This window comes from Triturus cristatus, chromosome 8, assembly GCF_964204655.1.
Source record: "Triturus cristatus chromosome 8, aTriCri1.1, whole genome shotgun sequence".
NCBI lineage: Eukaryota > Metazoa > Chordata > Amphibia > Caudata > Salamandridae > Triturus > Triturus cristatus.
In genome coordinates, this window is record NC_140591.1 from 1,499,147,272 (window position 1) to 1,499,174,575 (window position 27,304).

Genomic DNA, 27,304 nt, shown 5'->3' on the forward strand with positions numbered 1-27,304 from the left:
AAGGCAAGATATGCGAATCAAAAGGTGTGCACCACATGATAGTGGGAATATCTAATTGTTTCCTGAGCCTCCTCCATACTGCATACGCTGCCTGTATAATCTTAAATCTAGTCTTTTTATAGTAGCTTGGCTCCAGCACTTTTACCAACAATCCTCGGGCCGATTCACCAAGACACCATTCATAAATTGAAGGGGAAAAGGCAGCCTCCTGTACCTCCATATTCCCACATACCAAGACCCCCATGAATTGGAGCAGCGAAACAGTATAATAAGCGTAAAAGTTAGGAATAGCCAGACCTCCCCGCTCTACCGGCAAATATAACCATTTCATCTCCCTTCTAGAGCGCCGATACCCCCAGAGGAACCGTGAGCACATTCGCTCCACTCTCTTAAAAAAGGTATTAGGGAACATGATTGGAATTGCCCGAAACAGATATAAAAATTTCGGAAAAATTGACATTTTTAGTACATTCCCCCTTCCATATATAGATAGATGGAGCCTATTTAAGCGCTCCAGGGTGTTACTTACTGATATGATCAGTGGATCAGCATTGATCTTTGGTATCTCTTGAATTTTAACAGAAATAAGCACCCCTAAGTACATTGCCTCCTTGGATACATCCATTCCTAGTGGTAAGCCAACCTCCGTGTGTAACACCTGTGTCTTGTCCAGATTCAATTTATAACCTGATACTACACCAAAGTTGCTTGTAGCAACCACAATTCTTTCCATGGCCTTGCCCATATCCGCAGACAGCACCGCCAGATCATCCGCATATGCCAAAACTTTCACTGAGTACATATGCGCTTTAACCGGACAAATTTCATAATCAGCCTCCAACCTATTTATAAGAGGGTCTATATACAAAGCAAACAGAAGTGGGGAGCAGGGCCACCACTGCCTCGTGCCCCTGCTAACCATAAACCTCTGAGACTCTTCTCCCCCTAATCGTACTATTGCATTCGGCATGCAATACATAGATTGTATTGCTCTTATAAAGTTCTCAGGAAAAGACTTCCACCTCATCACTGCCCACAAAAACTCCCAGGAGACCCTGTCGAATGCCTTTTCGGCATCCAACAGGGCCACCCCAGCGGGAGCCCCCGTTGCCTGCGCCCAATCGAAAACAGAAATAAGCCGCCTAACGTGATCCGTAGTGCCTCTCCCGGCTATAAATCCGTGTTGACGTAGTGAGACTAAGGGAGTGATAACCGCCCCCAATCTCTTTGCTAAGCATTTAGAGTATATTTTGTTGTCGGCATTAATAAGGGAGATTGGACGATATGATGAATGCTCACAGGGATCCTATCCCTTCTTCTTAAAGATTATTATTACTGTTTCCGACCAGGAGGCTGGGGGATACCCCCTAAATGCAGACTCAACAACCGAAGTCAATAGCCCAGATAAGCTCTTCCTGAACTTGGTATAAAACTCCAACGGAATTGAATCAGACCCCATCGCCTTCCCTAAGGCTAATGAAAGCATAGCCGTCTCAATCTCGTCCCAAGAAATCCCTTCTACCAATTCCTCTTTATCTCCCTGTTCTAACCCGAGGGGGCTCATTTCCTCTAAATATTGCTGTATTCCTCTAACCGGTTCTGCTGTATATAGATTTTCATAATACTTTTTAAAAGAATCATGAATCAAGGAGGGAGTCTCTAATACATTCCCATCTCTATCCTTAATCTTTAAGATCCTAGAATAAACCTCCTTTTGACGAAGCCTTTTAGCCAAGACACTCCCAACCTTTTCCCCATATTCATAAAACTCCCTTCTGTGAACTTGATATTTGGCGGCTGCATCATCGGCATACCCTTGATATATAATTGAGCGAAACGCGGCTACTTCCGCTTGAGCCTCACTCACCCTCCTAGCTGATTTTATCTCAGAAACTAATTTATGCTCCAACAAAGAGAGGGCCGCCAAATCATTTAAAGATTTCAAATGGTCCTTTTTCCGCTTCCTTGCTGCAAACCTTATTGTCTCGCCTCTTATACCCGCTTTAAAAGCGTCCCACAGAATCTCCGTCCTAGCAGATCCCATATTCACCTGAATAAAGTCAGGGATCCATTTTTCCATCCAACTACAATAATCATGATTCATCAATAGTTTCCTATCAAAAGTCCATTTCCTCCCTTTGGCCTTTAACCCACCTCATTCAAACTCTAATACTACTGGGCTATGATCTGAAATTATCTTGGGTTGTACGTTTATAAAGGCACTTGATAATATAACATCAGAAATCAAGAATAAATCGAGTCTTGCCATCTTTTTGTGTGGGGCAGAAAAATACGTGAACCCATCTTGCCCTGATTTTAGCTCCTCCCAGGCGTCATATAGACCTTGATCTTGAACCAATGCCTGCAGGCTCCTAAAAGCTCTAGGTTTCCTGCCCTTATAGACTTTAGCTGTCCTTATATTCAGTTGTAAATACATATGTATGTTTAGATCCCCACAGACCAACATAGGCTGAGGGTAATTAGACAACTCTGTATTAATTACCTGAAAAAAATCTGGGCCATCCTCATTTGGTGCATATATTGAACACAATGTCATTACTTGCTGTGAAATTGCTACCTCCATTACAACCCACCTCCCAAATGTATCCACTTTATGTTTTTTGACCTCCAACAATCCCCTTTTAGCCAAAATTGCAACCCCCTTTTGATTAACTGCCTGCGATGTACATGCCAACAGTTCGAGCCCTAGAGAGCCGAGCCAGGCCCTATTAGACCATGCTATATGCGTTTCTTGTAAAAAGAGCAGGTCCCATGAACTTGCATACACAATCCTGGCTAATACTCGTCTTTTCTTAAAGTCATTTAGGCCACAAATATTCAATGAGCAACAAGTTAATTTCACCATTCAAAAAGAAAAGAGGAATTCTTACAAAAGGACAACACCCTAATAACAGATAGCTTGCTCTGCTTATATTTGATACAATCAACATTTTTCAAAGACACTATACTAACTCTTTCCATATACCTCACTGAATTGATTACAACCCACCCCCAAAACCACCTTTCCCACCCCCCACCACCAACTTGACCCACCCCAACCCACCCTGATCCTCCCTCAGCGGGCATTGGGAAAAAACCCCTGTTGATGGTAAGCCCGTGCTTAGCCCCACCTCTTCCACTCCTCCCCCGTACTCCAACAACCGAAAATCAATAAGGCAAACTGTAAAGAAGCATTTAACATAATTTATCTAACTTATACCTTGCTTATAGCTCCTACAACATGCCCTCCCCCCAATATCTCCAAAAAACTCTATTGTGCAAAAATATAATCAGATTGACTGGAGATGTTCTTTTGCCTTGATTTCTGATGTAAAAAACTGACTGTGACCACCCTTAATAACTTTTAGTTTAGCTGGATTCTGTAAAAATGCCTGGGCCCCTTTTGCTTGAAAACCCGGAATAAGCTGTCTTAGCCTCCAGCGCCGCTCCACAGTATCCTGACAATAATCTGGCCGTACAAAAAACTCACACCCCCCGGCACTTCTTCTTTTATTCGGATGAGCCAGATCGTATAACTCCTCCCTTGCCCTGAAATTATTCAAAGATATCAAAATAGCCCTAGGAAATTCTACCTGGCCCTTCTTCTGGACGAATGGAAATCTATGCGCCCTTTGAACCACTTTTTGCCACTCCCAATGCCCCAGCTCCGGGAAAGCCTCCGTTAGTAACCCCACCATAAACCTTAACGTGTCTGACCCCTCCTTTCCCTCTGGTATACCAAGCACCCTCAAATTATTACGCCTAGACCTATTTTCAAGGTCAGAGATCTTCCAGCGTGTGTCCTCGCGCTGCGCTTTAAGAGACTCCGTTAGTTCTTTCTGGGCACATAGTTCATCCTCCAGTGTAGAGATCCTTGCCTCTGCCTCAGACATCCTTGTGGACACATCTACACACGACTTTGCAACTCGCCTGACAGCATTTTGCAACCTTTTACACGCATTCTGAGTACGTAGTAAACCAGTCTGAGTCTCTGCCCTATGAGTCATGATTAGATCATAAATAGTAGCTAGAGTAATTTCTCCGGGGGCTGAATCCTCCACCCTTTGTTGATCCTGTGGGGGTACAACTGGGTTGCCGGGTAAGCATGACAGAATAGAACTTGGGGAGCTCTGCTCATCCCACATAAATGACACCTCTGATACTCTCATGGCCCCTCCACTGGCTATCTCCTCACCCCTCCTCTGGGGTTCAGCCGGGTCCTCTCCGATCTAATCTTCTCCCCCCAAACTAGCCCCTTCCAACCACTCTTGAACCACGCTGTCCACTGAGGATCTGTCGGACAAAGAAAAAAAATCCTCCGTAGTAGATACTTTATCCGGCACCTCCACCAGACCTAACGGCAGCTCAAGAGATTTAACTTTTAATGACTTCACTGCATTTACGCCCTCCACGGATGGTACTACTGGGATCTTCTCCTTCTGCCTATGCAGTTGCTGCATCTGATGTTGCGCCTGTTGCACTTCTGAACTCTGGATCTGTCCTAGCCCTTCTTGGACTACATCTCCCAGAATTCCTCTATCCGAAGAGCTTGGGGTCTGATTCAGATTCAGATTCGATTGATCATGTGGATGCTGTTGAGCTCCCTGCTGGCCCTCTTCGGTAAGCTCAGGGTTTACTGGGTTGCCCACTTTCTGTTTAGCCTTAAACATTGCGGGGATATGTGAGGAAACACTCGGCTGAGACTCTGTCTGCGTCTCCCCTCCCGCCTCCTTCTGAGTATATGGCATTTTCCCGGTCTTACCAGCCCCATTCGGTTTTGCCGCTGTCTGTCGCGTTCTCACTGTTGTACCGGCAGTATTCCCAGCTCCTTTCTGACGACTCTTTCCGACCATAGCTCTGTCAAGCAGTCCGACAGCAGCGAGTAAGCACCAGCGCCAGCGCCAGTACCCGGTAAGCCCCGGCTCTAAGCGAGCGACCGTTGACAATCTCCAGAGCATGCACGCTGACAAAGTTTTCGTGTCAAGCGGCTCCTTAACTCCTTAGCGGGAACTCCGTGAAACGCCCAAGGTTGAAGAGACGTGAGACGTGAGACGGGAGATGGGAGACGGGATACGGGAGACGGGGCTCCGCTTTGAGCCACACAGCCACGCAGAGGTAATTGCTGCCGGTTCACATTCACTCCGAGCAAGTATCTGAATCCAGCCTTTAAGATTAATATTTTCGTATATCGCGGCCACACATGGGAGACAGGGTACGGGAGAGTGCCAGAGGTGGGAAGCACTCGCCTAACCGGCCAAAGCTGCGGCCGCCATCTTGCCCTCAGCTCGCGGATCCTCCCGAGCACGAGCTTTATGCTAATTGGCTGTCAACACTCCAAACCAGGAAGTGTTGGCACCCATCTTGTGCCTTGGTAGAACCGAGGCACAAGAAAAGAGAAAAAAAAGTAAAAAACAAGAAAAGGGGTCGGGGTAGAAACACCCTGACCCCCTAGGCCTGCCCAGGGGGTCCCACCTCCCCGGGGCTATGCTCAAATATTTGCGGAGGGGCACAGGCCCCCCCGCAGCCCCGGGGACCGCCACCTCCAGGGCTTTAATTTTTAATGTGGGGGGCATCCAAGCCCCCCCACGTCCTGAGGACTGCCACCCCCGGGGCTTTAATTAATCAATTAAGTAGCGGGGGCACACGGCCCCTCGCTGCCCCGGGGACCGCCAACTCCCGGGGCTTTTTTAAAAATAAATAGTCCTGTGTGAGGGGGCTTGAGCCCCCCCACACGCCCTGGGTACCGTCACCTCCCCGGGGCATTAAGTATTTAAATTTGGGGGTCTGTTAAGGACCCCTCAGCCCCGGGGACAACCACCCCCGGGGCTTTGTAAATTGTGGGAGGGGGGCTGCATGGCCCCCCTCCTGGAGCCTTGTCATGGCCCTGTGGACTGCCAACCCCAGGGCCAGCTCCTGCAGTGTCCCGGGGTGCCCACCCCAGGACACTGTAGTTTGGTATGGCAGGGTGGGAGCCTCGCGGCTCCCGCCCTGCCATAGCAAACTGCTTTGGTTTTTGGAAGAGAGAGCAGGAAACCTGCTCTCTCTTCTAAAAACCAAATACAATTGCTTTTCCACACAGGAAGCTGCATCTTAGCAGCTCCCTGTGTGGAAAAGCAATGCCGACTCCCGCAGGAGGCGGGGAGCCAGCGGGACCGTGGGGGGATTGGGGACCATAATTACAAAAAGGAGGGATCAACAGGGGCGTTTTCCACTCGTACAAGGGGAGTGGGAGGTCCAGACAGGTAAGGTGCCCCAACAGTAAGACTACCAACAAGAGTGTTACCTGTAGTTCCTCAATAAATGGAGAAGACTGGAAGTGAATCAACAAGGGAGCTAGAGTGGACTACTTGAGTGCTATGTGCAAAGTGGGTAATCCTTTTGTTGGATATTAATGCCCTCACACACCCTTGCAGGTGTCATGCTTCATCATATGGGCTGCTCCTCGTCGGGCCGGCGGTGCAATGCCTAACGGGCTCCCTAAAAGGGGCACTTTATCGGAGTTCTTTTAATCCAACAGCCATTTGGTGAAGTGCGGGTATGGGGGCCTAATGATTTGTAGATAAGAACAAGTGATTTAAAACAGGGTCGAGAGTACCAGTGTAGGAATTCAATTTTATTCTAAAGGTCTCCTTCCCTGATTAAAAAGGTGTATAGGCACTCAGTAGAGTTTAATGTCTCTAATTAGAGTGCTAAAAATAGGTGGTCAACATGTTTCTCGCCAAGAGCTCGTGCGCTTGCGATTCTTCAGGACCTATAAAACTATCTACAAAAAGGAAGAGGACTATACGGAATATTAGTCTCCTAATCACAACAGATAATGTGAAAGAATCATTTAACTAGAATACCTGTCATGATCTGGTGCTACCTGTAAAAAAAGGGGGAGGACGGTAGGTTAAACAGATCATGGTAAAATCAGATTTGACCACAGGTAATTGATAAATGAAAAACAAACAACAAAGCAAAAAAGCTGTCGAGGTGATTCATCTTCATCACATTAAAAGGATCAGTGGTGACTACTGATACATGAACGTCAAAAAACGTTCAATTAAGGTGGTGTACCAACAAAGTGAACTAAAGTGACTAATCACCTATGTGGAACCAATAAAATAAATAAACAGCGGCAGAAAAAGTCATAGGACTCACCCTATTCAGTAGGACTGCGGACCACAACAGTACTTGGGGGGCTCTGCATGAGCCGAGGAACCTCTAAAAGTAGGTCTGAACCAAGAAGGTAGTAGACTTAATGGTGTACAGCAGGGGAGGGAGAGTCACAAGTCACAACATATGGAATAACATGAGAACACGTGGAGCAACAAGATTGCTGTGATTTTAATGATATTAAGCAGGGGAGGGGTAGTCATGCGTCCCCACAAAATGGACACACTTGGAAACACGTGGAACAATACTCATGCAGTTAATAAATGAGAGGATCACCACGTCAGACTATGATCAAAAAAGTGTCTAATAGATAACGAGGTGAAAACACTATGGCAAGGCTATCATCCAGAGTGGCTCAAGAAGTCTCTATGAGGGTCTGTTGTGGATGGCTGACATCATATGTGTATGGGCGCTATCTCATATGTTTGCCACAATCGTGTAGTTCCTTGCTGGGAAACAAAGGTGGATAGCGAGTGGAAAGGCAAGACTAGAAATTGAGATTAACAAGTCCAACCAGACCGCTGATAGTTTACCCGTAGTGGAGAGTATGGCGTTAATGTGCAACAGCCATCTCTAAAAGGCGCTAGCGGTGGTGGGGCTCAGCCATCACGTGGTGTCACGAGTACGTATAAGGGTGTTTAAAAAAGGAAAAGAAAACAGTTATTGTACTCACGTCTGCCCCGCTCACGCTGCGATTCTGGACCTACCCAAGCCCCCGAGTCTGGGAGGTAGCGTCCGGGATATCACACGGGGATTATAACCATCCGGTCCGGTCACGTGATGATGTCACGTGATCGTAACTAACCCACGGATATGAATTAAATTATCCGTGTAAAAACAGACGATATCTGTGATTTGAGCGTGAAAATACACTATTAAATGAGCTACCCTCAAGGTATCATTAAATACATTTCTTTCATTCTGGAAACGAGGTCTGAAAAACTGTGGCGGCCATCTTGGATTGGGAGACAAAGTTTGTAAAATAAAGTTTTGAATTTGACTCTCAAAGGTGCCGTGGGCTAAAAAAAAGGGTATAATAGAAGCCTAGATAGCATATGGCCAGAAAGAGGGTTAGTAATGCGATGCATTGACGGTTTTTGGTTGAAGGACAGGCAAAATCAATTCTGAAAGTGTTGTCAGACTCTTGAGCCACGTAGCTGGATAAGTGAAGAACAATAATAATTACTGAGTCTGCTGGGATATTTCAATTAGGATTTGAGTGACCCCCATGGAATATCGTCATTGAGCCCAATGACGTTTGAAGACAGACGGTGGATCCATCTCTGTTCTTTCTTGAAGAGATTGTGTTGTGATAAATGAGGGTTGGCTTCTAAAATAAGCCATTTGACAGAATCTGGTGAGTGTCGCTTCTCTAGAAAATGGGCACTGATCTTAGTGTTCTGCTTGTGGCACCGAAAATTGCTACGATGTTCTGAGATTCGCAACTTTATCGGTCTTGTCGTCATCCCTATATAGTATAAGTTGCAGGGACATGTTATTAGGTATATGCAATTGCTAGTATTGCAGTTCGTGTGTGACCTCAATTCCCAGATGAAAGTAGTGTTAAGGGTGACGGTTTTATGTATGGACGTAAAAGTGCATGCAGTGCACATACCACAAGGGTAGTGCCCTTTTACTGCAGGTAGTTGCCATAGTGTGCTCTGTGTTGGTTTGGTCTTGGGTCTGGGTCGGGTTTGTATAACCAGATCCTTAATGTTTTTAGAGCGTTTGTATGCAAACTGAGGTAGTTCAATGTTCATTGTCCCGGTGTTAAGGATGTTCCAATGTTTTTTTAAAACCTTGGTGACTCGATTAGTGTTGGGTGAGAAAGTCGTGGCACAGGTAAGGATGTTAGGGATGGTTGTCGTTTCTTCTCTGGGTTCCAAAAGGGCTTCTCTGTTATTATTCCTGGCCCGTTTTTTGGACTGAGTAATACTCTTCATTGGGTATTGTCTTTCCCTTAGGTTACGAGAAAGAATTTCTGCTTCACTTTTGAAAGCATCTATAGTACTGCAATTCCTCCTCAGTCTAAGAAACTGCCCGAAGGGTAGATTCTCTTTGAGTGCTCTAGGATGGTGGCTAGAGAAATGTAGCAGGCTATTACGATCCGTAATTTTCCTGTAGAGAGTCGTAGAAAGAATGCCCTGGGTCAGTCTGATAGTTAAGTCGAGGAATGCAATTTGGGATGGAGATGCTGTAATAGTGAATTTTAGGTGTGGATTCAGATGATTGAGCCATGTAGAAAATGCTTCATAGCTCGTAGAATCTCCCGTCCAAAAAATCAAGATGTCATCTATGAATCGTTTCCATAGAAGAATATTATGACGATATGGATTCGTATCACAGAAAATATGTACACCCTCAAACCAGGCCATGTATAAACAGGCCAGGCTTGGAGCAAAGGTACTCCCCATGGAAGTACCTTGGGTCTGGTGGTATAGCTGGCCTTTGAATTCAAAAAAGTTCTCTGTGAGGGCTAAGGTGGCACACTCCATGATGAAGGACACTGGAGTAGGTGATTCCCAGGGATCACATGCAAGTACTTCCTCAACCACTTCGAGAGTTGCCCGTTGTGGGATGTTTGTATACAGGGCTTCAACATCAAGAGTGATGAGGAAGTTGATGTTCTGGGTATCCTGGGTCTGATCCAGTAAGCGAAGTACGTCCGTCGTGTCTTGTATGTATGACGGTGTACGCTTAACCAAGGGTTGCAAAAAATGATCGCAAAATTGCGATAGAGGTTCAAGAATTGAGTTAATGCCCGACACTATGGGGCGTCCAGGCACCGGTGTGACCCCCTTGTGAATCTTGGGTAGAATATAGAAATAGGGGGTCCTCGGTTCTATTTTAATTAAGAAGGAAGCCTCCTTCTCACTTAGCCAACCCTGGGTCTCTGCTGAGTCGACTAGACCAGTTATAGTCGATTTTAAACGTTCAGTAGGGTTACCCCAGCGGAGAGGACCAGCCCCAGGGGAGGGGGTCCCTGGGGCTTTAGTGGCCCGGGAGGGGGGCCACACGGCCTCCCTCCCCAGAATTTAAATAAAAAAATAATTAAAAAACAAAGGCAAGACCTGGGGAATGGGGTCCCCGGGGCCATAAGTGGCCTGAGGAGGGGGGCAACGCAGCCCCCCTCCAAAATATTTTTTTTAAACAGGCCATGCCCCGGCTGATGGGGTCCCCGGGGCGATTAAGGCCTTGGGAGGGGGCCACGTGGCACCCTTCAAATTTTTTTTAATTAAAATTAGGGGCAGGCCCTAGGGGATGGGGTCCCCAGGGCCATTAAATTAGAGAAAGAAGGGGGGCCACACACCCCCTTCTTAAAAAAAAATCAAATAAAAGACAGGCATTGCGCTGGAGGCCACGCCCCCTCCTTGCAGCACTCTTCAAACACACCCCCTGGCGCGTTTGCAGATGGGGAACATATTCCCCTTGAATACTGGGGGTCCCTGGGGGCAAACAAACCAGGGGCTGCGTTGCAAAGAGGTGTTCTGAGGCCAAGCCCATTTTTTTTTTTTTTTTACTCCAAAACCAGTTTTATTTCTGTACACTCCTGAATGCCCTCTAAGTAGAGGGAGTAGATGGTTTAATCTTCCTCCTCTTCATCTGCACCGCCACCACCACCTTGTCCCTTCTTGGCATTCTTTCGCTTGACACGGCCAGGGCGACCACCTCCGTACGGTGAGCGCAGAGAGAAGTCAATGTGCTTCTGGGAGTCCAGGCGCACGATGAATGATGGGATGTTGCTGCGGCCCGCGAGGCGTTTAAGCCAAGATGCCCGTTGCCAGAAGCTGGGTGTGTCGGAAGACCTATGTGACTCCCCGCCGTCCATTCGAGAAATCTCGCTTGGACCAGGAGTTGAAACTTATTGGTGAATATGGTCTTCGTAATAAGCGTGAAGTGTGGAGGGTGAAATTCACACTTGCCAAAATCCGCAAAGCAGCCAGAGAGTTGCTGACACTGGACGAAAAGGATGCCAAGCGTCTTTTTGAAGGTAACGCCCTGCTGAGAAGGCTGGTGCGTATCGGTGTACTGGATGAAGGCAAGATGAAATTGGATTACATCCTGGGTCTGAAAATTGAGGATTTCTTGGAACGACGCCTGCAGACGCAAGTCTTCAAGCTTGGCCTTGCAAAGTCAATTCACCATGCTTGTGTACTCATTCGCCAGCGTCACATCCGTGTCCGTAAACAGGTAGTGAACATCCCAAGCCCATTTTTACACCTCTCTGCAACGCAGCTCTGTGGAGCTTAATGGAGGTAGCTGGTGGGCTAGTTTGACCATTGCGACCCTTAGGATTCAAGTGGACTTAATTTCCCAACTTAGAACAGACACAGGGCATGTTTACACAGTGGTGAAGGAAGGAGACGGGGCCTTAGTTGACGTGTGCAAACACGCCCTGTGGCAGGTTTTAAGTTGGGGAATTAATTCCCCTTCAATCCTGAGGGTCCCTGGGGGCCAACTAGCCCACCAGGTGCTTCCAGTAAGTGACACTGCGCTGCGTTGCAGAGAGGTGGGGCAGGCCGTGCCCCTGTTCACACCTCTCTGCATCGGCGCTTAATGAAGGTACCTAGTGGGCTAGTTTGACCCCAGGGACCCTCAGGATTTAAGGGGATTTAATCTCCCAATTTAAAACGGCCACAGGGCGCGTTTACACAGTGGTGAAGGAAGGGGATGGGGCCTAAGGTGACGCGTGCAAATATGCCCTGTGGCGCATTTAAAGATGGGGAAATAATTTGCCTTAAATCCTGGGGGCCCCTGGGGGCCAACTAGTCCACCAGATGCTTCCAGTAAGCACCACTGCGCTGCATTGCAGAGAGGTGGTCCAGGCCGTGTCACTTTTTACACCTCTCTGCAAAGCAGCTCTGTGGCGCAAACTGGAGATACCTGGTGGGCTAGTTGGACCCAAGGGACACTCAGGATTCAAGGGGACTTTATCCCCAAATTAAAACGGCCACAGAGCGTGTTTGCACAAGTCAGCTAAGACTCCCTCCATTCACTATTGTGGCACGTTTTAGGAGGTAGTTTTAATCCCCCTGCCCTATTATGTACTAGGGGCTTAAAGAGGAGGACATTCTAATCACAGGGATACCCCAACGCATAGTGTTCCTTAGTGAATGTAGTTATTTTAACTGTATTATAAGTGTCTTTTAGCATAGCACTGGCTCTAGGACTCACTCCCCTTGCACTCCTCCAGTGACCCATTCAGCACCATGTACTAATCCATTCACTGCGCCAAAACCGAAACACTTATAAATTCACCAAGGCACTCTCATTGCAGTACTCTAATCATTCAGTTAGTACAAAAGTACTCATGCAGTGAGCCAGGCCTTAGCACATGGACTGCTTCAAACCCCTATTCACTATGAATGCAGTCCTCTAACCACCTACACACTTGTCTTTCACACCTTCAATTCCCCAGGCAGTATCCATACACTCTAGCAAACACCCTGTCACTCCCCTTGCACTCCTCCAGTGACCCATTCAGCACCATGTACTAATCCATTCACTGTGCCAAAACACAACCACTTATAAATTCACCCAGGCACTCTCCTTGCAGTACTCAAATCATTCAGTCAGTACCCAAGTGCTCATGCAGTGAGCCAGGCTTTAGCACATGGACTGCTTCAAACGCCTATCCACTATTCATGTAGTCCTCTAACCACCTACACACTTGTCTTTCACACCTTCAATTCCCTAGTCAGTATCCATACACTTCCAGCAAACACCCTGTCACTCCCCTTGCACTCCTCCAGTGACCAATTCAGCACCATGTACTAATCCATTCACTGCAACAAAACACAACCACTTATAAATTCACCCAGGAACTCTCCTTGCAGTACTCTAATGATTCAGTCAGTAGCCAAGTACTCATGCACTGAGCCTGGACTTAGCACATGGACTGCTTCAAACCCCTATCCACTATGCATGCAGTCCTCTAACCACCTACACACTTGTCTTTCACACCTTCAAAGCCCCAGTCAATATGCAAACAATCCCAGGAAACACCCTGTCACTCCCCTTGCACTCCTCTAGTGACCCATTCAGCACCATGTACTAATCCATTCACTGTGCGAAAACCCAAGCACTTATAAATTCACCCAGGCACTCTCCTTGCAATACTCTAATCATTCAGTCAGTACCCAAGTACTCATGCAGTGAGCCACGCCTTAGCACATGGACTACACACTTGTCTTTCACACCTTCAATTCCCCATTCAGTATTCAATCACTTCCAGCAAACACTCTGGCACTCCCCTTGCACTCCTCTAGTGACCGATTCAGCATCATGTAATAATCCATTCACTGCACCAAAACCCAAACACTTATACATGCACCCAGGCACTCTCCTTGCAGGACTCTAATCATTCAGACAGAACCCAAGTGCTCATGCACTGAGCCAGGCCTTAGCACATGGACTGCTTCAAACACCTATCCACTATGCATCCAGTCTTCTAACCACCTACACAATTGTCTTTCACACCTTCAATTCCCCAGTCAGTATCCATACACTTCCAGGAAACACCCTCTCTCTCCTCTTGCACTCCTCTAGTGACCTATTCAGTACCATATACTAATCCATTCACTGCGCCAAAACCCAACCACTTATAAATTCACCAGGCACTCTCATTGCAGTACTCTAATAATTCAGTCAGTATCCAAGCACTCATGCAGCGAGCCAGGCCTTTGCACATGGACTGCTTCAAATGCCTATCCACTATGCATACAGTCCTCTAACCACCTACACACTTGTCTTTCACACCGTCAATTCCCCAGTCAGTATCCATACACTTCCAGCATAAAACCATGTCTCTCCCCTTGCACTCCTCTAGCGACCCATTCAGCCCCATGTACTAATCCATTCCCTGTGCCAAAACCCAAACACTTACAAATTCACCCAGGCATTCTCCTTGCAGTACTCTAATCATTCAGCCAGTACTCAAGTACTCATTAAGTGACCCATGCCTTAGCACATGGACTGCTTCAAATGCCTACCCACTATGCATGCAGTCCTCTAACCACCTACACACTTGTCTTTCACACCTTCAATGCCCCAGTCAATATGCAAACAATCCCAGGAAACACCCTGTCACTCCCCTTGCACTCCTCTAGTGACCCATTCAGCACCATGTACTAATCCATTCACTGTGCGAAAACCCAAGCACTTATAAATTCACCCAGGCACTCTCCTTGCAATACTCTAATCATTCAGTCAGTACCCAGGTACTCATGCAGTGAGCCACGCCTTAGCACATGGACTGCTTCAAATACCTATCCACTATGCATGCAGTCCTCCAACCACCTACACACTTGTCTTTCACACCTTCAATTCCCCAGTCAGTATCCATGCACTTCCAGGAAACAACCTGACAAGCAGACTGTTATAGTTACAACCTAGTTTCCATAGGAAATCTCAAAATTCTATTTTGAATAACTTTGGCGCCGGTTGACGAATCCTCGCGAAATTTTCAAAACTAATGGGGCGCTCCGTTCAGCTCCTACCCTGAAAGTCTCGGGGTGATTCGTAAAGCGGGGGCCGAGAAAAAGGGGGGTCCCAGAGACTGTCAGTTGATTCCTTTGTGTTCTACTGCAGCTTCCCAGAGTGTTCCAAAGAACTACTAGAGCGCTAACAGTCCTACGTATGGCACACCTGAAGCCATCTTGCTTGGATTAAAGTGGTAACTCTTAAAACATTTAATTTAAAAAGGAACAAAATGAGGGGGTTAATTTTTCCATAAAAAGTATGATTAGTGCTGCAGAAAGAAAAATTAGGGCACATTTTGAGTGACTTCTCAAATCCTCTTCTATTTCATTAAACAATTCTGACATGCAGACTGAAACATGCACTTTCAATACCAGCAGCAGTTTTCCCTGGTGAGCAGTAGCTTTACTACAGTGATCTAATGAGCAAAAAGAGTGCTAACATTCTGAATTTATGGCAAATGTGTGACACATCTGAATGCCTTCTTGATGGAATCAAAGTAAAAAACTGAAAGTATTTCCTACTGAGGAGACTGCAGTAAATGAGTAAATTAGGAAACTTCATAACAAATAAGTCTCCCAAGATGGCCACCAGAGACTAAAGAGCCCAAATGTAGCCCAAATATCACCCAGATGTAGCACAAGTATAGCCCAATGACAGAATGTCCCAGAATGTTCTTAAAAACAACTAGAGCGCTTACTGTATTCATTATGACAAAAGTATGGCACACCTGAAGCCATCTTGATTGGAATAAACTGGTAACACTTAAAACATTTAATTTAAAAAGGAACACACTGAGGGGGTTCATTTTGCCATAGAAATTATGATTAATGCTGAAGAAAGAAAATGAGGGCACATTTTGAGTGACTTCTCAAATCCTCTTCTATTTCATTAAAAAATTCTGACAAGCAGACTGAAACATGCACTTTTAATACCAGGAGCAGACTTCCATGGTGAACAGTAGTTTTACTACAGTGATCTAATGAGCAACTAGAGTGCTAACATTCAGAATTTATGGCAAATGTGTGACATATCGGAATACCTTCATGATGGAATCAAAGTAAAAAACTGAAAGCATTTCCTACTGAGGAGACTGCAGTACATGAGGAAATTAGGAAACTTCATAACAAATAAATCTCCCAAGATGGCCACCGGAGACAAAAGAGCCCAAATGTAGCCCAAAATCACCCAGATGTAGCCCAAATATAGCCCAATGACAGAAGTGTGCAAAACACTTATTATTTTGTGTTTTTGCAGTGTTATATAGTGCAGACTTGTCAGGTATTGGAGTGCTTTACATGAGCATTGATTACATCACACAAGAACAAATTCATTTTGGTTGTAGACATGGGGAGACTAAGTGATTTGACCAGAATCACAGAATGTCGAGCTGAAGCAGAAACTTCAACCTGGTTCCCCAGTTGCAAAGTCTGCAGTTCTGGAAGTAACACCACATCCTCTCCCCTAAGTGCAACATTTAATCAAGTGGTCAACTGGATAAAAAAACATAAAGATAACAAATAATTTAAAAGTGCTTTGTCGCTATTTGAAAACTCAGAAAATATGTCCTTATTTTAGTCTTTTAGAGCACTAACCATAATTTTGATGCCAATAAGACCCTCTCATATATGTAATTTCTAAAGGAAATGCTCTAGGTATTACAGTTTTGATTACATCAAGATGATGTCAGGCGTTCCACACTTTTCTAATAAATATAGAATGTTAGCAATCTAGTTGTTCATTAGGATACTATTGAGAGGCAGAGGCAAGGGGCACAGACTCTGAAAATTGAAGGCAGGTAGGAGGGTGCAAAGGCAACAATTTAACCACACTGAGCAGGCAGGAAGGGCCGTGGAAGCACAACAGACTATGGACGGCAGTGGAAAGGGGGGCAGGGGCAACAAACCAACAATACAGGACTTGCAAGAGAGGCTGTGGCAATGTAATAGACCATTGTGGGCAGAAGGAAGAGGCAATGGTAGTACAACCATACATGCCAATCGACCCGATTCAGCCAGGAAACGTCCAATGTTTTTAAGCTCAAATGGGCTTTATTTGATCTGTCTCCTGTCTACAAGCTCCTCTTTTTCAATGTAACTCAAAGGGGAAAATCAATACCCGAGTTTTTTTGCAAAATCTCCCTCTTACCAAGTTCAAAATGTTCGCAAGTATGGTACAGTGGATCATGGAAGGAAATGGGGTAGGGACATGGACTTGGATAACAGAGGACAGGAGGGACATGGAGAGGTGCACCAAACTGACCCTGCAGGGCAGGCATCAGGGTTTGCAGCAGCACAATACACCACACAGGGCATGCAGGACGGGAGTGCAGCACAACAAGGCAATGGTAGCTAGCTTACCATAATGGACAGACAGGAGAGAAAGCTGCAGCATAACAGACCATAAAGGGCAGGAGGGACGGATCAGGGGCATTACAACGGAACAGACAAGCCAGGAGGGATTGAGTAGGGGTCTGCACGTGTAAACAGAGGGCTGGGGGCAAGGGGGCAGGGCAGGAGCAGCAAGATAGCCATGGAGGTCAGGCAGGATGGGCACTAGAAGCAAGACACACCATGAAGAGCAACAGTGAGACTGTGATGGCATACACACAGACCATGGAGGGAAGGTGGGAGGGGGTCAGGGGCAGCTAACTGACCACACAGGGAAGGTGGGAGGGGCCATGGCAGCACAGAAAACCATGCATGGCAAGTGGGAGGGTTAGTGGCAGCACAAAGGCTATGATGGGCAAGAAGGAGGGTGCAGGTGCATGCACAAAGGACGATGGAGGATAGAAGGGAGGGTCAGGACCTGTGCACAGACAAGAAAGTTCAGGGGAAGGGGCCTCACAACAGACCACATGGGGCAGGCAGGAGGAGCAGTTGCAGCACAACAGACCAGGGAGGGCAGAAGGGTGTGGCAGTACAATGGATCATGTAGGACAGGAGGAAGAGGATAGGGGCATGACATGTGGACAGGCAGGGTGGAGGTGGCAGGGACAGGTTACAGTCATCTGACAATGCTAGGCAGGTGGGAGGGGAGTGGCAGCTCAACAGAACACTCAGAGTAGATAGGAGTGTCCATGGAACATGGTGGCCAAAAAGGATGGAGGGGCCGATTCACAGAACTAACTTAAGACAAAATCCTAAACTTACTACTTTTGGTATTCACAGAAGTTAGGATTTTGTCTTAAGTTTGACTTAAGACAAACTTAAGACAAACTTAAGACAGACTTAAGACAGACTTAAGACAAACTTAAGACAGACTTAAGACAGACTTAAGACAAAATCCTAACTTCTGTGAATACCAAAAGTAGTAAGTTTAGGATTTTGTCTTAAGTTAGTTCTGTGAATCGGGCCCGGAGTGATGTAATATGTGACGTCATCAGCAGTGCTTTGCGGGCGCGCAAGTTATAGTTAGCTGAACTAACTATAACGGGGAAATTACAATGGTTTTGTACGAGTGAAAAGTCCAGCTAACTATAACGCCCCTGAAACCTATGGTTTTTTCAGTGAATATATATATATATATATATATATATATCCTTCTCGTATTCAACAATAAACACGCTCTCAGGAAACGAAGGACTCTGTAAATAGATGTTATCTCCGTTTATTCACAATGTGTTTCACTTCCAAAGAAGCTTGATCACGTGAATGTAACAACCAATGTGCAAACCATATGAAGGCAAAACGTCATAACAATGAAAATGGGACTTGCGCACACATCAGGGCAGACATATTGTAACGTTCTAAATTGTAACATAAATGTCATAAATATAAACATGGGCACCACAATTTGAGAATAACAATTGAGATCTCCCAGTGACAAATATAATACAACCCGTCTTAGCAAAAAACAATGTTTTAGCTGATTTGTGCTGTATACGTTCAACGCGCTCCTAGTGCAGTCTATCTAAATGAATAAAATATACCGGCAACAAACTATATCATCGTTTGAAAAAGACCATAAACAAGTCTAACCAAGTGGCATACATGTCATAGCTGCAATGAGCGTGGATTGCTCATGTCAGAAGCTGGAGTGTCAATAAAGTTACAAAGCATCAATTGTTGCCTAGGTAACAAATCATGCTAATGAAACCATTATTGCATTAGATGTAACGAGTAGTGAGGTCTGTATTTCAGAAGGCGATGTTTGTGGTGTGTTACTACTAAGGTGTCCGCCCATGTGGGTGCTGCAGTCTACCTGTATTGTGTATGATAGTATCAATCTACTAACCTACTGGCTAGAGAGGTACAGAAATAAGCAAGAGAACTGCAGAAAGAAGCAACAGAGGTGCAGAAAGGGGCAATAGGGATGACGGAAGAGGAAAGAGAATAGCAGAAAGAAGCAACAGAGGTACAGAAAGAGGCAAGAGAAGTGCAGAAAGAGGCAATAGAGGTACAGGAACAGGCAGGAGAGGTGCAGAAAGAGGGAACAGGGGTGCAGAAAGAAGAAAGTGTGGTGCAGAATGTGAGACGTTGGCCTAGTATATGCTGTCCAATAAATATAGTGGGCACCTTGTACCAATCCAAACAACCCCTTATTGGTAATAGGTTAAAGACAACCTTTATTGAAAGCTATCCTAGTGGTAGTTATGGAGTGCAGCCTTCAGGCTAAGTCTTGAAGGAATGTAAAGCAGCTTGTTTTACAAGTCTATAATCTCTTGAATGGCTAAATGAAAGACAACCACACCAGGTATATATATTAAATATATGTATTTATTTCTAAACACACCCTCCTTGTCTCTTTATGAGACTAGAGGTCAAAACACATAAGTTACCCTTAAAATATGACAGTAAAATAGCACAAATACACGTCAGGCCCTAGGGGCGAGCTAAACCATATAATAAAATAGTGGTATAAGAACCACAACTTAACTACACACAAGGATTAGACCCTGTAGAATCGCTGGGACCCCAACAAACCACCCAAGGTAGTGACACAGGGGACCCACGGGGTCCATGTGCAGTGTGAGAACACAGCTGCGAGCTCTCGTTAGCTTCTATGGGGAAAGTCACGGTTAGATTTTTAAAGAATAGGGACACTTAGAAATGAGTCAGGACCAAATCCTTTGGGACTTAGGAAGTTCTAGGGCTATCACCCATGGGAGCACTGAAGTACTCATGTTACTTCACCCAGGGAAGCCGGTTGCATAGGTGTCAAATGGTGTCGGGTCGCGTCATCGATTTCAATGGGAGGTGGCAAAAAAGTGCTGCTGCCGGAAAGATGCGAAGTGTCCGAAGAGTTCCAAGCCTGGATCAAAGATAAGAAGAACCTGAAAGCAGAGGGGACAGAGTCTGGGTCACTTGCCAATGACCAGGAGGACAATATGCGGATGCCCACCGATGTCGGGTGATTTCAGGTGAAGAATGTGAAGCTTGACTCTTCAGCCATGAGGCCCAGGAGGCGTCGAGGACAACCAGGAGCTGGATTCGAGCTGTCCCTCAAAGGATGTCGAGTGCTGCAGTGTCGGTGCCTGGACTGGACACAACAAGCCTTGGCAACAGCAACCGATGCAGAAACGAGAAAGATGCTTCAGTGCAGACAAGCAAGGTCCGGGGGGACTCACCACTTGGTTGGGAGTCAGGACACATATGGAGCAACCAGGGAAGCCCAAGGAAAATCAAAGTTGCCTTCACAGAGACCCACCAGTCAACAGACCAGGGATCGCTAAGGGACCTCAAGAGGAATCACAAAATGGCAGCCCACGGGTCACTCTGGGTGACTAGGCTGACAATCTTCAGTGGATTCTCTGCTTGTGGTGGGGGCTATAAGTAACCCCAAGCACGACTTCAAGAGACGTAGAGAAGTCAATGCATTTGCAAAACTGCATGGTGACCAGGAGTTCCGGTTCCACGCTACTCACAAGGGCTGTGGGTCTCAGCTTTGCTGGGGACTCGAGTCGGCCTCTGAGATGTTTGGAAATCCTCTTCCTGGGCTGCAAATATGTCAGAATCCGGTGGGAGCTTCAGAAATGCAGAGAGGCAAAATGCTTCATTGGTGCCTGGAAAACAGGGGAGTCAGTCCTTGACCCCAAGGGAGATTTCTTCAGTCCTCTAGTCTTTAGTGGAGCATGGAAGTTTCAGTTACACCTCCCTGTGACAGGAAACCTATTTTCCAGGCCTCCGCTGTCGGAGTTTCAGTCAGCAGCAGGAGGCCAGACCCGTGTCTGTGGCTGCAGCATCCATTTTGTGATGCCAAGGCTCTGTTAATTTTCTACCGGGTATAACAGTACTGCATGTCTCTCCCTCTAGAAGGGTGGGATCATATCCTCACATCAAGAACTTATGTGGGGGCATGATTCCAATGTCTTTGAACCAAACACAACATGTTTCCATGCAGCCAGTCCAAAGTTAGCATTATCCGTTTAAGATATAATGCACTTAAAAGTATATGGTCTGGCTGCACCACTGACAATCCAGGTGAAGAGATTACGAAGGCTGCAGAGGGGCTCAGCTCATGCCTGGGCACCCCCTCACATATAACCAAGCACCCTGCCTTCAGGATGGATAAGGCCTGCCATAGGGGTGGCTGATAGGTTACTATGTGCAGTGATAGGTGCGGTACAGTGAACCTATACCTCAGTAAGGGGAGCATGCACCACCTTACCCAGGCTGCAGTAGCAGACCTGTGGTGTCATTTTGGGTGGTTTTCCAGGGGTGGCATAATACATGCTTCAGCCTCTGGTAGGCCTCTAGGGTACCTATGCCCTGGGTACATAGTGTACCATATACTAGGGACTCACAAGGGTACCTCAGGATCCAATCTGTGGTGTTCCTAAAGTACATGCAATCAATTTAGAGAGGAAACAGCTGGGCTGGGGCCCTGAATAGCAGGGTCCCAGCCAGACTAAAGTTCAAAAAACCGTGAAACACCAGCAAAAAGTGGGTGTAAACATGTGAAGCATATGCTACACTCCTACACAGAAAAAGTCAACAGGGGTACAGAAAGAGCCAAGACAGGTGCAGAAACAGGCAAGAGAAGTGCTGAAAGAAGCAACAAAGGGGTAGAAAGAAGCAAGAGAATTGATGAAAGAGACAAGAGAGTTGCAGAAAGAAACAAGACAGGTGTAGAAAAAGCAAGAGAAGTGTAGAAAGAGGCAAGTGAGGTGTTAAAAGAGGCAAGAGAAATGCATAAAGAGGCAGGAGAGGTGTAGAAAGAGCCAAGTGAGGTGCTAAAGCAGGCAAGAGGGGTGCAGAAGGAGGCAAGAGTAGTATAGAAAGCAGAAAAAAAAGTTAGCGAAGGAGGCAAGAGAGTTGCAGAAAGAATGATCAGAGGTGCAGAAGTAGGCTTGAGGGGTGCACAAATTTAAAAGAGATGTGCAGAAAGAAGCAAGAGCAGTGCAGAAAGGAACAAAAGAAGGAGCCAAGTGAGATACAGAAAGAGGCAACAGAAGTGCAGAAAGAGGTGCAGAAAGAGGTGCAGAAAAGGGCAAGAGAGGTGCAGAAAGAGGAAAGAGAGGTGCAGAAATAGGCAAGAGAAGTGCACAAAGAGCGATGAAGGGTGCAGAAAGATGCAAGAGGTGTATAGAAAGACGCTAGAGAGGTGCAGACAGAAGCAACAGACATGCAGAAAGAGGCAACAGAGGTGCAGAAACAGGCAAGAGAGGTGATGAAAGAGGGAACATGGGTGCAGAACGAGCCACTAGAGGGACAGAAAGAGGGAAGAGCGGTGCAGAAAGAGGCAACAGGGCTGCAGAAAGAAGTAAGTGAGGTGCAGAAAAAGGCAACAGAGATGCAGATAGAGGCAAGACAGGTGCAGAAACAGACAAGAGAAGTGCAGAAAGAGACAAGAATGAGGCTGAAAGAAGCAACAGAGTGGTAGAAAGAAACACAAGAGTTACAAAAAGAAAGAGGAGAGGTGCAGACAATAGCAAGAGAAGTGCAGAAAGAGGCAACTGAGGTGCAGAAAGAGGCAAGAGAAGTGCAGAAAGAGGCAGACAATGTGCTGAAAGAGGCAAATGAGGTACAGAAACAGGCAAGATGGGTGCAGAAAGAGGCAAGAGAAGTTCAAAAAGAAGCAAAAGAGATAAAGTAGGAAGCAAGAGAACTGCAGAAAGAGGCAAGAGAGGAGCAGGAAAAGGCAAGAGGGGTACAGAAAGAGGCAAGAAATATGCAGAAAGAAGCAACAGGTGTGCAGAAAGAGGCAAGAGAAGTACAGACAGAGCCAAGAGAGGTGCAAAAACAGGCACGAGAGGTGCAGAAAGTCAAAAGAGAGGTGCACAAAGAGGAAATAAGGGTTCAGAAAGAGATAAGAGGGGTGCAGAAAGAAGCAAATGAGATGCAGACAAAAGCAAGAGAAATACAGAAAGAACCAACAGAGGTGAAGAAAAAGTCCACAGTGGTGCAGAAAGAGCCAAGACAGGTGCAGAAACATTCAAGAAAAGGGCTGAAAGAGGCAAGAGAAGTGCTGAAAGAAGCAACAGATGGGTAGAAAGGAGAGAATTGATGAAAGAGACAAGAAAGTCACAGAAAGAAACAAGAGAGGTGCAGAAAAAAGCAAGAGATGTGCAGGGGCTGGTGTTTTAGGATTTAGGGCAGAGTTGTTGTGTTCGGGCAGTGTAGGGGGCCGTGCTGGGGGTGGTGATAAGGGGTTTAGGGCAGTGCAGTGGTGTTCGAGGAGTGAAGGGGTCATGCAGGGGGTGGTGTTTCAGGGTCTAGGGCAGTGCAGTGGTGTTCAGGCAGTATAGGGGTCATGCAGGTGTTGGTGTTTCAGGGTTTAGGGCAGTACAGTGGTGTTTGGGCAGTGTTGGGGTTTTGCTGGGGGTGGTGTTTCAGGGTTTAGGCCAGTGGTGTTCTGGTTGTGTCGGGGGTCTTTCTGGGGGTGGTGTTTTTTGGGTTTAGGGTGGGGGTGTTCGGGCAATTTGAGGGGGTCGTGCTGGGGCTGGTGTTTCAGGGTTTAGGGCAGTGCAGTGATGTTCGGGCAGTGTAGGGGGTCTTGCTGGGGTTGGTGTTTCAGGGTTTAGGGCAATGTTGTTCGGGCAGTATAAGGGGTCTTGCTGGGGATGGTGTTTCAGGGTTTAGGGCAGTGCAGTGGTGTTCGGGCATTGTATGGGTTCTTGCTGGGGTGGTGTTTCAGGGTTTAGGGCAGTGCAGTGGTGTTTGGGCAGTGTAGGGGTCGTGCAGGGGGGTGGTGTTTCAGGGTTTAGGGCAGTGCAGTGGTGTTCGGGCAGTGTGGGCGGTCATGCTGGGGGTGGTGTTTTAGGGTTTAGGGCAGTGCAGTGGTGTTCAGGCAGTGTAGGGGTCGTGCTGGGGGTGGTGTTTTAGGGTTTAGGGCAGTGCAGTGGTGTTTGGGGAGTGTAGGGGGTCATGCTGGGGCTGGTGTTTCTGGGTTTAGGGCAGTGCAGTGGTGTTCGGGCAGTATAGGGGTTCGTTCTGGGGTGGAGTTTCAGGGTTTAGGGCAGTGCAGTGGTTTTTGGGCAGTGTGGGTGTTGTGCTGGTGTTGGTGTTTCAGGGTTTAGGGCAGTGCAGTGGAGTTTGGGCAGTGTGGGGGGTCAAGCTGGTGCTGGTGTTTCAGGGTTTACGGCAGTGCAGTGCTGTTCGGGGAGTGTAGGGGGTCGCTTTGGGGGTGGTGTTTCAGGGTTTAGGGCAGTGCAGTGGTGTTCGGGTAGTGTAGGGGGTCATGCTGGGGGTGGCGTTTCAGGGTTAAATGCAGAGCAATGGTGATCGGGCAGAGTAGGGGGTCGTGTTGGAGTGGTGTTTCAGGGTTTAGGGCAGAGCAGTGGTGTTCAGGCATAGTAGGGGGTCATGCAGGGGGTGGTGTTTCAGGGTTTAGGGCAGTGCAGTGGTGTTCGGGCAGAGTCAGAGGTTGTGCTGGTGGTGCTGTTCCAGGGTTTAGGGCAGTGGTATTCTGGTTGTGTAGGGGGTCTTTCTGGGGGTGGTGTTTTTTGGGTTTAGGGCAGGGGTGTTCGGGCAATTTGAGGGGGTCGTGCCGGGGCTGGTGTTTCAGGGTTTAGGGCAGTGCAATGATGTTCGGGCAGTGTAGGGGGTCATGCTGGGGCTGGTGTTTCGGGGTTTAAGGCAGTTCCGTGGTGTTCGGGCAGTGTAGGGGGTCATGCTGGGGCTGGTGTTTCGGCATCTAGGGCAGAGCAGTGGTGTTCGGGCAGTGAAGGGGGGTCATGCTGGGGGTGGTGTTTCAGGGTTTAGGGCAGTGCAGTGGTGTTTGGACAGTGTAGGGGGTCATGCTGGGGGTGGTGTTTCAGGGTTTAGGGTATTGGTGTTCGGGTAGTGTAGGGGGTCTTGCTGGAGGTGATGTTTCAGGTGTAATTCCGTTCAGCAGTTTGGGCTGTAGTTGTGGCTAAAGTTTCCTATTAGATATAACATGGAGAAAATGCATTTTGGGACCCCCTTTTTTCACGGCCCCCGCTTGGCGAATCACCCCAAAACTTTCTGGATAGGAACTGACCTCAGCGGGACCAACGTTTTGAAAATGTCCTGAAGACGTCAACCGGCGCCAAAGTTATTGGGAAAAGAAAAAACGCTTTTTGAATAGAAACAAGGTCCAACTGCCAGTAGGTAATATATATATAAATATATATATATAAATTATCTACTGGCGTTCGCCAGTAGATAGTTATAGTTAGGACCTATTTTCCATAGGAAATTCAAAACATTCTGTTCTCAATTACTTTGGCGCCGAATGACGAATCTTCGCGAAATTTTCAAAACTCGTGGGGCGCTCCGGTCCGCTCCTATCTTGAACGTTTTGCGGTGATTCGGCAAGCGGGGGCCGAGAAAAAAGGGGCTCACAAAACATGTTTTCCCCATGCAATTTCCCAAAGGAAATTTTAGCCGGGGCTACAGCCCGAACTGCTGAACGGAATTACACCAAATTTGGCAAAGAGGTAGTTCTTGTTTCATAAAGAACCCTTTCCGTTAAATGGTGTAAATGCGTTCAGTAGTTGATGAGAAATTCAAAAGTAAAAACACATATAGGTCTAGGGCCGCGGATCCTCCCGAGCACGAGCTTTATGCTAATTGGCTGTCAACACTCCAAACCAGGAAGTGTTGGCACCCATCTTGTGCCTCGGTAGAACCGAGGCACAAGAAAAGAGAAAAAAAAGTAAAAAACAAGAAAAGGGGTCGGGGTAGAAACACCCTGACCCCCTAGGCCTGCCCAGGGGGTCCCACCTCCCCGGGGCTATGCTCAAATATTTGCGGAGGGGCACAGGAACCCCCGCAGCCCCGGGGACCGCCACCTCCAGGGCTTTAATTTTTAACATGGGGGGCATCCAAGCCCCCCCATGTCCTGGGGACTGCCACCCCCGGGGCTTTAATTAATCAATTAAGTAGCGGGGGCACACGGCCCCTCGCTGCCCCGGGGACCGCCAACCCCCGGGGCTTTTTTAAAAATAAATAGTCCTGTGTGAGGGGGCTTGAGCCCCCCCCACACGCCCTGGGTACCGTCACCTCCCCGGGGCATTAAGTATTTAAATTTGGAGGTCTGTTAAGGACCCCTCAGCCCCGGGGACAACCACCCCCTGGGCTTTGTAAATTGTGGGAGGGGGGCTGCATGGCCCCCCTCCTGGAGCCTTGTCATGGCCCTGTGGACTGCCAACCCCAGGGCCAGCTCCTGCAGTGTCCCGGGGTGCCCACCCCAGGACACTGTAGTTTGGTATGGCAGGGTGGGAGCCTCGCGGCTCCCGCCCTGCCATAGCAAACTGCTTTGGTTTTTGGAAGAGAGAGCAGGCAACCTGCTCTCTCTTCTAAAAACCAAATACAATTGCTTTTCCACACAGGAAGCTGCATCTTAGCAGCTCCGTGTGTGGAAAAGCAATGCCGGCTCCCGCAGGAGGCGGGGAGCCAGCGGGACCGTGGGGGGATTGGGGACCACCCATGGTCCCCAGCGGAGAGGACCAGCCCCAGGGGAGGGGGTCCCTGGGGCTTTAGTGACCCGGGAGGGGGGCCACACGGCCTCCCTCCCCAGAATTTAAATAAAAAAATAATTAAAAAACAAAGGCAAGCCCTGGGGAATGGAGTCCCCGGGGCCATAAGTGGCCTGAGGATGGGGGCAACGCAGCCCCCCTCCAAAATATTTTTTTTAAACAGGCCATGCCCGGCTGATGGGGTCCCCGGGGCGATTAAGGCCTTGGGAGGGGGGCCACGTGGCACCCTTCAAATTTTTTTTAATTAAAATTAGGGGCAGGCCCTAGGGGATGGGGTCCCCAGGGCCATTAAATTAGAGAAAGAAGGGGGGCCACACACCCCCTTCTTAAAAAAAAATCAAATAAAAGACAGGCATTGCGCTGGAGGCCACGCCCCCTCCTTGCAGCACTCTGCAAACACACCCCCTGGCGCGTTTGCAGATGGGGAACATATTCCCCTTGAATACTGGGGGTCCCTGGGGGCTAACAAGCCCACCAGGAAACTCCAGTATGCGCCAGGGGCTGCGTTGCAAAGAGGTGTTCTGAGACCAAGCCCATTTTTACACCTCTCTGCAACGCAGCTCTGTGGAGCTTAATGGAGGTAGCTGGTGGGCTAGTTTGACCCTTGCGACCCTTAGGATTCAAGTGGACTTAATTTCCCAACTTAGAACAGACACAGGGCATGTTTACACAGTGGTGAAGGAAGGAGACGGGGCCTTAGGTGAAGTGTGCAAACACGCCCTGTGGCAGGTTTTAAGTTGGGGAATTAATTCCCCTTCAATCCTGAGGGTCCCTGGGGGCCAA

At 47.5% G+C, this 27,304-nt stretch overlaps 1 protein-coding gene across 1 annotated transcript; it reads left to right on the forward strand.

Annotated features, from left to right (window-relative positions):
• Window positions 1-10,906: 10,906 nt before the first annotated feature.
• LOC146806009 (small ribosomal subunit protein uS4) lies at window positions 10,907-11,409 on the forward strand. Its single transcript, XM_085623839.1, has one exon. It carries the CDS (start codon window positions 10,930-10,932, stop codon window positions 11,407-11,409), a length of 480 nt encoding a protein of 159 aa, XP_085479965.1. The 5' UTR covers window positions 10,907-10,929.
• The last annotated feature ends 15,895 nt before the right edge of the window (window positions 11,410-27,304 follow it).